Source organism: Perognathus longimembris, chromosome 28, assembly GCF_023159225.1.
Source record: "Perognathus longimembris pacificus isolate PPM17 chromosome 28, ASM2315922v1, whole genome shotgun sequence".
Taxonomy (NCBI): Eukaryota; Metazoa; Chordata; class Mammalia; order Rodentia; family Heteromyidae; genus Perognathus; species Perognathus longimembris.
The window spans coordinates 74083383-74097353 of record NC_063188.1 but is presented as its reverse complement, the minus strand read 5'-3'; the positions used below and the strand labels follow the sequence as shown (position 1 = coordinate 74097353).

The following is a 13971-nucleotide window of genomic DNA, read 5'->3' as shown; positions in this document are numbered from 1 at the left end:
GCACACACTTGTGTGCATGTGCACACACACACACACATACACACACACTTTTTTAGGTGGTGGTTTCACCATATTTTTTTCTTTTATTTTCACAAAAGAAATGAGAACAGGGTGCTGGTGTTTCACACGTGTAATCTTAGCTACTCAGGAGGCTGAGATATCTTACCTCCAATTAATGACCAAAAAAAGCCAGAAGTGGTGCTGTGGCTCAAGTGGTATAGAGTGCTAGCCTTGAGCAAAATAGCTCAGGGACAGGGCCCAGGCCCTGACTTCAAGCCCCAAGACCAGCAAAGAAAAAAAAAAGGAAATGAGTAATAAACACTACTGGAAAAGTCCATAAATTCTGAATTTGTTTTTATTATTTACAGAGAAAAATCTCATTCTGGCAGTCCTAGAATCGGCCACTTTTCAATTTGTCCTTCCAGCCCTTGGCCTCAAATCTTCAGAAAATTTCTCTCTACTTTTCTCCATGTTTTTCTGAAAGACAAAGTTTCAGATGAGACGTCTTCCCACACTTCTACACAATACTGGTATTTTATTGAGATGCATTTTAAGTTTAAAGCTGTCCTCATACTCCTCCTTTCCCTCTTTCCTAAGAAAAAAATAAAATGGGAGGACATAACTGGGCAGGGAAATCTAGCCTTCTGAGTCTTGATCCTCCAAACTCTTGTGGGATCCTTTATAAGAAATATACAAGAAGAGCATACAGTCCCCATTCAAAGACATAGTTGCATATATTATCAAGAATGGGAAGGACTTCATATTTTAGACAGAGAAATCATTGTGTTGGAGATAGCATAGTTTCCTTTGCTGCCTTAGAAGACTAATTCAATGACAGTGTCATACAATGAGAGGGAAAGAAAATCAGTAACTTTGTGCCACGTTGAAGAAGCACAATTGGCAGATAAAGTGAACATAGTATCCATAGTTTCTGAAGTTTAAAGTATTTTAATTCATTAAAAAAAAGTACAGGGTTGCGTAGTATTGAGCACACACCTTGCCTGGATGGTACAATGGGAGAGTCCCACTAAGCTAGAGCAGAGTAAAGTTGAAGTGGCCATACTAACTGACAAAGTTAACTGTTTGCTGTCTTCAGGTGCATGGTAGTCTCATATGTAAGTGATTTTTGAAAGGCACACCGCTGGAGCAAAAATAGTATACAATGAAATCAAACTGATGTTACTCTAATGCACTAAAATAACGAGGCACAGCCATGAAAGTTAGAGACTGAAGCTTAATATAGTGTTTAATAATTTCTTTAAACAAACAATGACAAAAATCCAATACATCCCTTCACTACAGGCTCCTTTCCCCAACACACACACACACACACACACACACACACACACACACACACACACACACACGCACACACACACACACGAGTCAGGCTCTAGCACTGCTCTCCTGCTGTGCCCTCCTGTCAAAAATTAGAGATGAACACCACTAGGAACTCTCTTCACCCTTTTTTATTCAGGAATACAATGAAAACATCACTGAATACAACATAGTAATAAAGTAATGTTCAACACAGCTACTTGAACTGACTCTAGGAGGCCATCTACTGGAAGGGAAGGAGAGTGCAACTGTTAACAAAAATATCTCTTCCTTTGCCCACTAACCCACTAGAAAGGGAGACAGATGGAAAGTGATTCCAGTGTTTGAAAAACAAGGAAATTTGCAGCCACTGGTATACATTCCCTCTTCTTCCAGTCCACTCCCAACCCAGCGACCCCACCCCACTTCCCTCCTACCTTTACTGTTCAAAGTACAATAAGAGGAGGAGAAAACTGAACTTGGGAAAGTGAACTGGCCAAAGACTAATGGGCTTTGAGAAATTGCCTTTGTGCTTCTGAAAAGGTGATATGTAATATAGTCCAAGTAGATGAAAAGGGGAAATATAACTATAAAACTATGGAGTCTATGGACTCCTCTGTAGTTCCCTCTCCAGATGGAGAGTTTCTGCTACTTTCACGGCATTTCTTTCACCTTCAAATAAACTTTCCCTTATTTAATTATTTTAAAAATCTGTAGCATTTGCCTACTTATTCTTTTAGATGTTAATATGTTTCAAGTCTGGAAACAGATAATTCTCGTTAGTAACAAAGGGACAGTAGGGAACATGAAAAGAGAAGAAATAATATTGCCACTCTTCCATTATCTTTCTTAATTCATTTCATAGAGTAAATACAGGGTACATATAGGTACTATAATTATAATTATCATCATAGTAACGATTATAATACTTTCTTGTTCATTTAGAGATCGCTCACCATTTTTTGAGAACATCCATTAATAAGAAGCCTCACAACACTCCTGTGAGGTAGATATTTGGGTTCCCCATTTCGCAGATGGGTTAACAGAGGCACAGAGAGGTGGTCTATCTTGCCCAAGGTCAACCATGTAAGAGAATGGGGAAAATATGGAAGAGAGGTAACTAAGGGCACCACTCTTGTTGCCAGACATCCATATTTAGCAGTGGGGAAAAAAGATAGTGCTAAGTGTTTCTTTAAATTGGGCACACCCAATTTCTTTTGTGTCCATCTCTTCATAGAACCGCATATAGGAATTAGCACACTATGAAACATCACTAGCTCCCTTGGCTTATTTAAGATTAGGTAAATTCCCAATGATTTGGTTCATGTAAGGGAAAATGTTTTACATATTGGATAGACCTAGATTCTTAGTATTGTGCTCACAAACATCTCTAAATCCAGAATTCAGTAGAGCACTTTGCTTCAAAGAGCTGTTAGAATTCTTAAAAAAGAAAAAGAAAGAAAGAAACATTACTATCATATTCATAAGCACCAGGTTCTAGAAGATATTTCCCATGTGTATACATGTTAACAATTAAGATACTGTTACATATTTCTATATACTGAAATTGAACAATTAAGTAAATAGATGGCAGAAAGGTAGGAGCCATGTTTCTCATTGTTGGAATGGGAGGTAACACAGATAAGTAAGGGAAAGCCACTAGACTGATTTGTGCAGTAATGGATCAGGAATAAAGACACATCAATATGAACTCATGTGTAGCTAAATAAAGAAATGGATGATTAACACAGAGCATGTTTATAGCTATGTGTATATACATAAGTTAGTATACACATATATTTTCTTACTCTGTCAGATAAGGAGGCCTTGAAGCAACAATACCTCAGCAGCAACAAGCATACTTACTGCGCAGATCTTGATTTCTAATACATCTCTCCAGAAAAAGGAACCAAGACTCAGTGAAGAACTAGCTGATTATAGAAATGCACGAAAGATTTCAAATAAAAAGAAAAGCAAGAGGAGCCTAGAACATCTTGCAGTACCAAAAATTAAAGACAAGCTTTAAAAAATCATCATGGGGCTTGTCAAAAAGAGTTCCCAGTGATCAAAGTCAGAATAATTTGAGCAACAAAACAAAATAGCAATGGAGTATAACCTAAAGTATAAAATAAATAGCCATGAGTCCATGCTGATATAAATAAAAGGATGCATAAATAAATATGTGGAAAAGAGACAAATGTTTCATGCAGAAGAGTTTCAAATAATTCCTGTAGATATTTGTTTTCAAGGATGTGGTACATAACTCATCACTCCATAAATGAAGACTATAGAAATTTACTTCCAAACAGTACAGAGATGGATGGGAGGAAAATGAGTACATGGGAGAAATAAGATAAACAGTCTCACAGCCATATGACCAAAGTTAACATCAAGAAGAATAAGTCATGTAAATATTATGTGATCAAAATAGTAATTCACCGTTGTAGTCTTCCTCCACACAAAAAACATTATTCCACTCTCTTTATGAAAAAATAGAATAAATCCCAAGAATATACTTGTCCAAACTCCCGAGGTCATTAAAAATAAATCTAAGAAACTGTCACAACCAAGAGGAGCCTAAGGAAATATGATTCTTAATGTAATATGGTATCCTGAATGAGATATTATAACAAAAAAGGATAGTGGGTAAAACTAAGAAAATATGAAGTACTGGCCACAGTTAACATTAATGTACTGAAACCATTTCCATAATTGTCACAAATTACCTTACTCATGTAAAATGTTAAAAACAGAGGAAACTAGATGTAGAGTTAATAACAGAGAGGTGTAGATATATACAATCTTCACAATTTTTCTGTAAATCTGATAATGTTCTAAAATGGAAAATATATTCAAAACTAAGGTCCGAGCCAGCTGTGGTAGTACACACCTGTCATCACAGTACTTGGGAGGCTGAGGGTTGGAGGATTAGGAGTTTGAGGCCAGCCTGGGCTATATAGTGAGACCCTGTTTCAATACTTTTTTTCAACAAAATATAAGAAGTTTCTATCAGAAATCTTCTCCACAGCACATTCTACCTAATCTATCCAACCATTTCATGTTCCTCATAGTTTACTTAAATCTTACAGTTATAGTTATCAATAGTTATGCCCAAATGCCAATCATTTCTAGATAGAGGAATTCCATTGCAAGCAATTTCTAGATTATTAAATGTTCCTATCATAAAAGGTCATTTATGTCCTAGGCAACTCTTGCACTGACAGTGAATTGCTGGTGTATGCACATCAAATTCAATGATACTCCAAATGATAACCGAGAGAGAAAACTATAGTTCCTTTCCACCTCACTATCTAGCAAAGGTTTATGTGCTTTTTTTATTGCAACAACTCTTTTATGTACTGAATCTGAACCCATGTACTTTATGAAAGTCCCTTAGTGGATCTTGTCACATTTCTTAAGGTATATGTAAGTAATTGTAAATGTTTCAAAAATCATTTTTTGCAAGAAAAAGAGAAATGTGAATAGAATTAGAATTGCTTGCTTTTTTAACTCAAGACAGTAAGCACTTGCAAGATCATTAATTTGAAGAAAATTTAATAAAGGCTCAGGTGCATCAGGAAAACCAGTTTTGGGATCCTGATTTGATTATGCTAATTAGTACAATAGCTGATAGTCTTTATTTATAAAATTGATCATATGACTCAATGCAAATGTTCCTGAGGTCTGAGGGGCACATATCAGTTTTAAACTCTGGGAAAGGAGTCAGGATCCAAACTGTAGAGAAACAGGTTAACCCCTGGCTCTCTTCTGAAATACTGTATTAACTACAAAACTATACGCTTAAATCTATGTGTGATAGTAATCCATATTTACTTATCGGTATTATAATTCCATAGAGAATTTCCAAAGAATAGACTGGCCCTAGATATTTTCTAGAGCTTTAGAAATTAGTACACAATTTGGAACTTGTTCACCAAAAGTCAAGTAAAGGGGCATATGAAAATAAAAATTACAACAGTAAAAACCTACATGTCATCTTTAAAAGTACAAGAAATCTTTAAACTTATGGAGAATTGATGATATGCACGTTGAAATGAGGTGAAGAAAATCTAGATATACAAATGTGAAACCATGTGCCTAATATTATATGTCAATAACCACTTTGCTTACTATATCATCAACTCTACATGACTTTTGAGTGGTTCCAAGTTTTCTTGAGTGTCACATAAAATTGGACAAATATTGCAACCAATTACATAAAATTTCCTTTAATTTGGTTTAATAATGTGAACCCTGGGAGAAGGTGTATACAGGTCTATAAGGCCTCAAGGAAACATTTGGAGAAAGAATCTGACCCGTATTTGTCTCATCTGTATAATATGAGGGACGGGTAGGACTACACAGCTAATAGGTCCCTTTTTCATGCTAGAATTCTATGATTTAGTCAGAATGGACAGCTTCAGGAGGTAGTAACCTAAAGTATTTAAGCAGGGACTGGTTGAATATATGCCAAGAAAAGGAGTTCAATATGAAAACAACCTTAAGGAGGCTGAACTCAATCCAATTGATACAAAGCCCCTTCCTCTTACCCTAGGAGGAAATATGCCATGTGGAGGTAGATCTGAGGTCCAGGGCCAGGAACATAGAGGCTTATGCCCCCACCCCCGAGAATATTACGAAACAGTCTGATTGGGCAACAAAATGTGTATATTATGCAACCTCCTGTAACAGCTAAAAAGAAATGGCTTAGGTGTTCCTAACAGCTGTAAAACACAGAAAATCGCTTTTTCTGTCACTTTGCGCTCTCTCTCTCTCTCTCTCTCTCTCTCTCTCTCTCTCACACACACACACACACACACACACACACACACACACCGCCTTTTATATCCCATTCAAAATAGATTAGTGAATGCCAATAATGTTATGTCAGAAACGTAAGTCCTTTCTTCCAACCCCTCACCTCTGGGTAACAGGACCTCAGTGTATATTTCTCATCATGTAAATATACTAAATCATTGCTTCATGTAAACAAACAAACAAACAAAAAAGAACAGTACAGTGCAGCTCCTGAAGATACTGTCTCAACAGGCTGCCATTTGAAATGAGGTTTGTGATTACCAGCACTTCTGACATCCTATCCAAATGAAAGTCATCCTATTTGTTCTCAGGGTCGCCCCAAGGTCTATTTGTTCCTGTCAGTGCCCAACTTGCTTTCCTAGAACAATTTTTTCCCCAAGTGACCTGTCGTGTGCTTTGAATATTTGTCCAAACGTAACCTAAGAAGATGTAATTGTGCCACAAAAATCTTTAATTCTAAAAGAGCAGGAGGAGAAAGAGGAGAAAGAAAAGAAGGTCCCTTCATCCTCTTTGATGGATTTACAAAGAAGAAACCAGCAATGTCTGAAAACCATATTGTAAGAAGAAAACAGGATTGAATCTACAAAACCTTTAAGTTTGGTATGAGAATCAGCTTATTCACTAACAACATGCCCTGCATTTAAGACCCAATTCTCTGTCAATCTTACCATTCAACTGCATGTTATGCTCCCTCCATGTAGGAACATGAAAAAAAGTCATTTTAGGATACTACCAACTGCCTTAAGTACTGATTAAAAATATAGATATATATGTGGATAAAAGTTCTAGAAAACGAGAAAAAATAGGGATGGGAGGGGAAGCAGCGTATGTTTGTTCACAGCCTTGAGTTTGATTCCTGTTTTGTTATTGTAGGAAAAATGTCTATATCAGAATAAAGGGTCTGGGGAAGGGGCAGCCATGGGTGCCGCACTGGAATTCAACCGATGCGGAGGTTGAAAAAACTGAAGTCTGGACAATGGAGAGGTGAAGGTGGAATATGAAGAGCCCCATGGGAGACCAGACAGCTTTTCAGTCTCCTCAACCTGGCTCAGTAGGCTGCTCCAACCCCATCCCCGAGGCAAGTAGAGGTCGTAGAGGACAAACTGGTCACGATCTCAGCACCACACAGGAGACCAGCACAGCTCCTCTAGTGTGGCCTGCGATGCTCACATGGTGTCATGGCGCCGACGGTGCAGAGACAAGTGGTCAGAACGAGAAAAGCTGCGGTTGCAGTCTGTGCACCGAAAGGGCTTGATGCCTGTGTGCTTGCGGAAATGGCGAGTGAGCTCATCCGAGCGTGCGAATTTCCAGGAGCAGCCATCCCAGGTGCATTTATAAGGCTTCTCTCCTGAAAACAAAACATGACAGAACAAAGGGAATCAGAGAGGCAATAGATGCCTGGCTACCAATAGCACTGTAGTCAAAGATGAGGCAATCATTTTAAAACGGCATTCTTGTTCATTTTTGCAAATTGATTTTATCATGCACATCGTGATTTGTTGAAATAATGGATGTACTCTGGATTGGGTTAAATTAAGCTAATTAATATATGCATTAACATCACATACTTATTTTTCATGTGATGAGAACACGTTTATAATAGACTTTTATGGACTAGGTGCCAGCGGCTCATGCCTACAATCCTACCTACTCAGGAAGCTGAGATCTGAAGATTGCAGTTCAAATCCAACCCAAGCAGGAAAGTCCATGAGACTCTTATCTCCAACTAACCACCAAAAAGCCTGAAGTTAGAGCTGTGGCTCAAGTGTTAGAGCACTAGCCTTGAGCAAAAAACTCAGAGACAGCACCCAAGCCTGAGCCCAAGCCAAGTATAAGCACTATATATATATATAGTGCACATATATATGTATGTATGTATATATATATATATATAGAGAGAGAGAGAGACAGAGAGAGGGGAAAGGAGAGAGGCACTCTTACAGATTTTCAATAATTAATACACTGTTACTTATATAAACACAATGATGACAGAGGCTGAGAATATGGAGATGCTTGCCTAGCATTCATGAAGTCCTGGGTTGGATTCCTCAGTACCACATAAACAGAAAAAGCTGGAAATGGCACTGTGGCTCAAGTGGTAGAGTGGTATCCTGGAGCACAGAGAGGCTGATGGACAAAGCCCAGACCCTGAGTTCAAGACCCAGGACTAGCAAAATAACAAATAAATAAACAAGCAAACAAATGCTAAGATGGCAGAGTAGAAAGCACATGGGCACTGGATTAAACAGATCTTTGTTTGAAGTCTAGCTCAACCATACCATCTGTGATTGTAAATAATGACTTTTCACCTGGCCGACTCTTTTTACCCATCTCCAAAAGGGGTAAAAAGATCTCACAGGGTTCTGAGATCATTTTCTTTTTTCTAGCTAGCAAACAATAAAACTAGGATCCAAACTAGGTCTTAGACACTTTCCACCCTGCTATAATGGACTAACAATATTGGACTAACTGCTTATTCCTCCAATTGAATATTTAAGAACCATAAACAAGAGAAATGTGTTTGGCTGGGAATGTGGCTTAGAGGTAGAGTACATGTCTAGCATGCAGGAAGCACGGGGTTTGATTTCTCAGTACCACATACACAGAAAAAGCCAAAAGTAGAGCTGTGGCTCAAGTGATAGATTGCTAGCCTTGAGTAAAAGAAGCTCAGGGACAGTGCCCAGGCCCTGAGTTCAAGCCCCAGGCTGACAAAAAAAAATAGAGAGAAATGTGTGATTCAGTGAAATGGGCACCCAGAGAAAGTCACAGGCCTTCTTTTGCACATACTTTGCAACTTAATCACATGAAATGGCACAGGGAGGGATATCAAATCAATCTTTTTGTAATAGTGCTGAGTTCAGAATCTGCAGGTTTCTTCTGGGTTTTATACAGGAAATGAATGCTCAGGGTAGAAAGATAAATGGAATAGACATAGTATTTTTTTTGTAAAGCAACACCTCAGTCCATGGAAAAGATGCTATCTGAACAACTAAGGTAGGTCAGGTAGTACACATCTGAAATGTCAGCTAGTCAAGTGGTATAGGGAAGACTGCCAGTCTAGGGAAAATCACAAGATGCTATCCCCAAAAAATAACTACATCCACAGGGTTAGGGGGCAAGTCTCAACAGGTATACGACCTAACTAGCATGTATGAGTCCTTAAAACTCCAGTACCACTAAAAGAAGTCATCCTCACTATATTACCCCATTATATGTATGGTCACATACTACACATTTATATATTCAGAACAAAAGCAATATAAATACACTTAAATGTAAATTAGTAGAATTATTAACAGTGAGGGAAGTAAATGAAGATAGAGATAATGAAGAGAGAACTTTTAGTTTTGCATCTTTTGTACTGTTTGAATGCTTTAATATCAGGGTATATCTTATCTCAAAAATTAAAATAAAAAGGAAAGAAGCTATATGTGCACAAATATCAATTATGGTTAAGTCTAAGCTATAATTATGGTAATAATTACTTTCATTTTAGCACATTTTTTCCTGTTACTCATCTGTTACAATGAGCAACTTTTATTTCATAATCAGAAACAAGGAATATTGCAGACACAAACTGCACCATATTCTAACAGTCTCTTCTGGATCTTCCTCCTTATAAATTTTCCAGGACATTTACATTTTTGCTGCTTTAAATTTGGTTTCTATGTACTGTTTTGCATCTTACTGTTCATCACCTAAGTGTTAGCTAATTAACTGTATAGCTTTCAAGTAATGGATAACATAATTGAATCTAACTTGACTCACAGGTTTGGCCCATACCCAGGCAACTGTTTTGATGATTAAAGATGCCAATTACTAATAACATCAGTATTCTGAAATTGCTACACTGGTTGCTAAGAAGAATGAGAAAGGGATGAGTGTATTGAGACCAATGAAACATTATGAAATGAAAAGTAAAAGCTATTGAATTCATATGCACACACAGACACACATGGGCACATACATACATATGCACACACATAATAGACAAAGAGAAAAGATTAAAAGGCTACACAGAAAATTTCTGCAAAGGAGATTTTCTGAGAGTATGGAGAATGTGAGAGAGTTTCATCTTTTGTTCTACAATTTTATATTTTCCAAAGGTCTCAACTGTTAACATTGCTATGGAAATATTTTCTTGTAACTTCAACAATTTCCCTTGAGAATTTCTATCTTCACTACACACAAATGAAGAAAATTTGGCTTGTAAAGCAGTGACACCCTGTGGCAATCAGGGCTTGTTGCTCATCACAAAAAGAGACCCATCTTTCTATTTTTAAAGCAATTATCACTTATTAATTACATTATGTTTATTATCATTAAATAAGCCTTTATTTAAGCTAACTTCCTATGACACATTTTATCACCTCTACCAATGCTATCATTTGAAGAACAAAATGTATACAGGAAAAAGAATTCATTATATAAAACTCACACAGCAAATACAAGATAAAGACAGTGTGACTAGGCATTGAAATGGAGGCATGGGTAGGTTTTAGATGTGTGGAATGGAAAGCAAAAAGCAGCCTAATTGGAAATAAGAATCTTAAAAACTTTCTTGTGCAGGCTGGCTTCAAACTGAGATTCTCAGATCTCAACCTCCTGAGTAGCTCCAGGTGTGAGCCACTGGTGCCCAGCTTCACTTGCTGCTTTTTGATGGTTAATTGGAGATGAGCATCTTTGATGTTTGCCAGGGCTGGTTTTGAGCCATGATCCTCAGATGTCAGTCTTGTGAATAGTCAGTAGTAGCAGTTAGTTATAGGTGTGAGCCATCAGCAGTGAGTAAAGTTAATCATTTTATTCTCATCATTTACAAATTTAAAAGCATGTCACTAATACATCTCACCATCAGGACAGAGAGCTTCTATTGCTATCCCTTTCTTGTTCTACCACTTTATTCAGGCAATGGGTGCCTGTGGGGGAACAATACAGATTTTTAAACTCAAGAGTGACTTAGTCAAAGTTCCATATTAAAATTATCTAACCATAATGCTGTAAGGTAGAAGATAGCGGAGGTATGGCTCAAGTGGTAGAGCAACAGCCTTGAGTGAAAAATGGATAAAAGTTAACTGAATATAAAGTAGGTGATTAAATTAGCTTTGTTGAATACAGGACTCAAGAATAAATTTTTAAATGGAAAAGGGGACAGAAGAACTAGAATTGATCAAAAGTCTAACCATGTGCCATTGGCTCACACTTATAATCCTTGCTACTAACGGGGCTGAGATCTGAAGACTGATGTTCAAAGCCAGCCTGCACAGAAAAGACTGCAAAATCAGAAGTGGAGGTATTTATATGATAAATCACCAGAACTATGTGAAAACACTAAGCAAAAGCATGAGCCTCTGAGTTCAAGCGACAGTACTGTCTCTTTTTTCTTCCCCTTCGTTTGTTCATTCCTTAGTTCCTTCCTTCCTCTTTCTTTCTCTTTCTTTCTCTCTGTCTCTCTCTCTCTCTCAGACATAGACACAGACAGACAGACAGATACACACACACACACACACACACACACACACAAATACACACACACACAGAGTCCAGGAGCAGACAAATTAACTGGTTTCTTTTTTTTTTTTTTTTACCAGACTTTTAAAGAACTGACACCAATGCTCCCAAAATTATTCCATAAAACAGAAAAATAAGGAACACTCCCAATCTCACCCTAAAAGCCAGTATTTTCTTGACAATGAACCCTGATAAAGGGCATAGCAAAGAGAACATTATAGGCAATATCCTTGATGAACACGAATATAAATATCCTCTATAAAATATTTACAAACATTTTTTTTGCCAGTCCTGGAGCTTGAACTCAGGGCCTAGCACTTTCCTTGGCTTCTTTTTGCTCAAGGCTAGCACTCTATTGAGCCACAGCACCACTACTGGCTTTTTCTATATACATGGTGCTGAGAAATCGAACCCAGGGCTTTATGTATGCAAGACAAGCACTCTACCACTAGGCCATAATCCCAGCTCCTAAAAACTGAATTTTAAAATATCAAAAAGTTTGTTTACCATTACTAACTTAATTTCATTCCTGGGATTCCAGGATAAATCAACCTATACAATTCAATAAATGTAATCCTGAATATAAATAGAATCAAGGATACAAATCAAATGAATCAAATGATCATCTCAGCAGATATAGAAAACATCTATCAAAAATCCAATACCCCTTCATGAGGAAAGCCCTGAAAAATGTAGGTACAGAAGGATCATACCTCAACATAATAAATAATCCTATAGCTAACATCGCATTAAATAGGGGAAAACTGAAATCATTTCCACAAAGACAGGAATGAGAGAAAGGTGTCTACTTCAATCTGCTTTAATATAGTACTTGAACCCTAAGCCAGAGATGTAAGTCAAAGAAAACGAAATATGACGAAGATAAATAGGAAAGAACTCAAATTATACTCATTTAAGGATGATATGATCCTATACTTCGAAGACAATAAAGTCTCCATCAGAAGATTCTTAGAAAACTGTAACCCCTCTGTTCTTCACTTTGACAATAAAGGGGGAGGCGGAGAAGATTCTTAGATCCAACTAACAAATTAAGCAAAGTGTCAAGGAACAAAATCAACATGCAAACATCAATATATTTTCTATACATCAATAAAAATCTGCTAAGAAATTCAAAATAGTTTAAAAAGAAACCTAAGAAAGATAAATATTTGTATAGTGAAAAATTATACAATACTAATGCTCTCTCCATATTCATGGAACAACAAAATTAGTATTATAAAAATGGACATATTTCTGAAATCTATCTATAGATTCGATATAATTCTCATTATAATTATAAGGACATCCTTCACAAAGCAGATAAAAATCTTAAATTCATACATAAGCGCAACAGACTCTATTAGAGATAGCCAAAGCAATCCTGAACACAAAAAGCTATGCTGAAGGTATCAAAACAACAACACTATATATAGCCATATTAACAAAACCAGCTTAGCGCTACCAAAAACAGAAAAAGGAAAAACAAAACATAGACTGATAGAATAGCAGATCCATCTGATTCTTGATAAAGGAGCCAAAGACATACTAAAATACAAAATATTTGGTGAAAGTGAACTGAACACCTCAGGGGGGGAAAGGGAAAGGGGGAGGAGGGAGGGGGGTATGAGGCACAAGGTAACAAACAGTACAAGAAATGTATCCAAAGCCTAACGTATGAAATTGTAACCTCTCTGTACATCAGTTTGATAATAAAAATTTGAAAAAATAAATAAATAAAATAAAATACAAAATAGATCCAAAAGCTCATGTATAGAAGGCTTGATCTACAGTTTGTGATGCTATTAAAATGTGATTGATCACTGAGTGCTGATTACTTATGCCTGTAATCAAAGCTACTCAGGAGACTGAGATCTGAGGATGGAGGTCCAAAGCCAGCCTGGGCAGGAAAGTCCAGAGAATGGAGATTCTTATCACCAAGTATCAAAAAAGCTGGAAGTAGAACTGTGGTTCAAGTGATAGAGAAGTAGCCTTGAGCACAAAAGCTCAAGGACTGTGCCCAGGCCCTGGGTTCAAGCTCTAGGACCAGCACGCGCACACGCACATGCACATGCGCGTGCACACACACACACACACATACACACACACGATAAATCATAAGAATTTTGACTTAATCAATGGATGAATCTATCAATTGATTCATAATTTTATGACGTTAATGGGAAGTGGTCAAAAGTAGAAGCCAGGGCCTGATTAAGGGAAAGTAGGTCACTGGGGATGTGTCCTTGAAAGATATATATTGTCCTTGCCTCCTTTCTGTTTTTCTCTCCTGCCTCTTATACACTTTGCTCCACTACATGCTCTATACCA

The 13971-nt window shown here is 37.2% G+C and overlaps 1 protein-coding gene across 3 annotated transcripts in view; it reads right to left on the bottom strand.

Moving 5' to 3' along the window:
- Window positions 1-253: 253 nt before the first annotated feature.
- The window catches only part of Klf8 (Kruppel like factor 8), a 45252-nt gene continuing 31534 nt past the window's right edge, over window positions 254-13971 (bottom strand). For 2 of the 3 annotated variants that reach the window (XM_048336398.1, XM_048336399.1), the window contains exons 6-7: window positions 7306-7483; window positions 254-477 (exon numbers count right to left, since the gene is read on the bottom strand). In XM_048336398.1, the coding sequence (XP_048192355.1) occupies window positions 435-477; window positions 7306-7483 (221 nt within the window). In that variant the 3' untranslated portion in view covers window positions 254-434. Of the gene's footprint in view, window positions 478-6144; window positions 7484-13971 lie in introns of those variants that run through there. The other variant, XM_048336400.1, reaches the window with a different exon arrangement.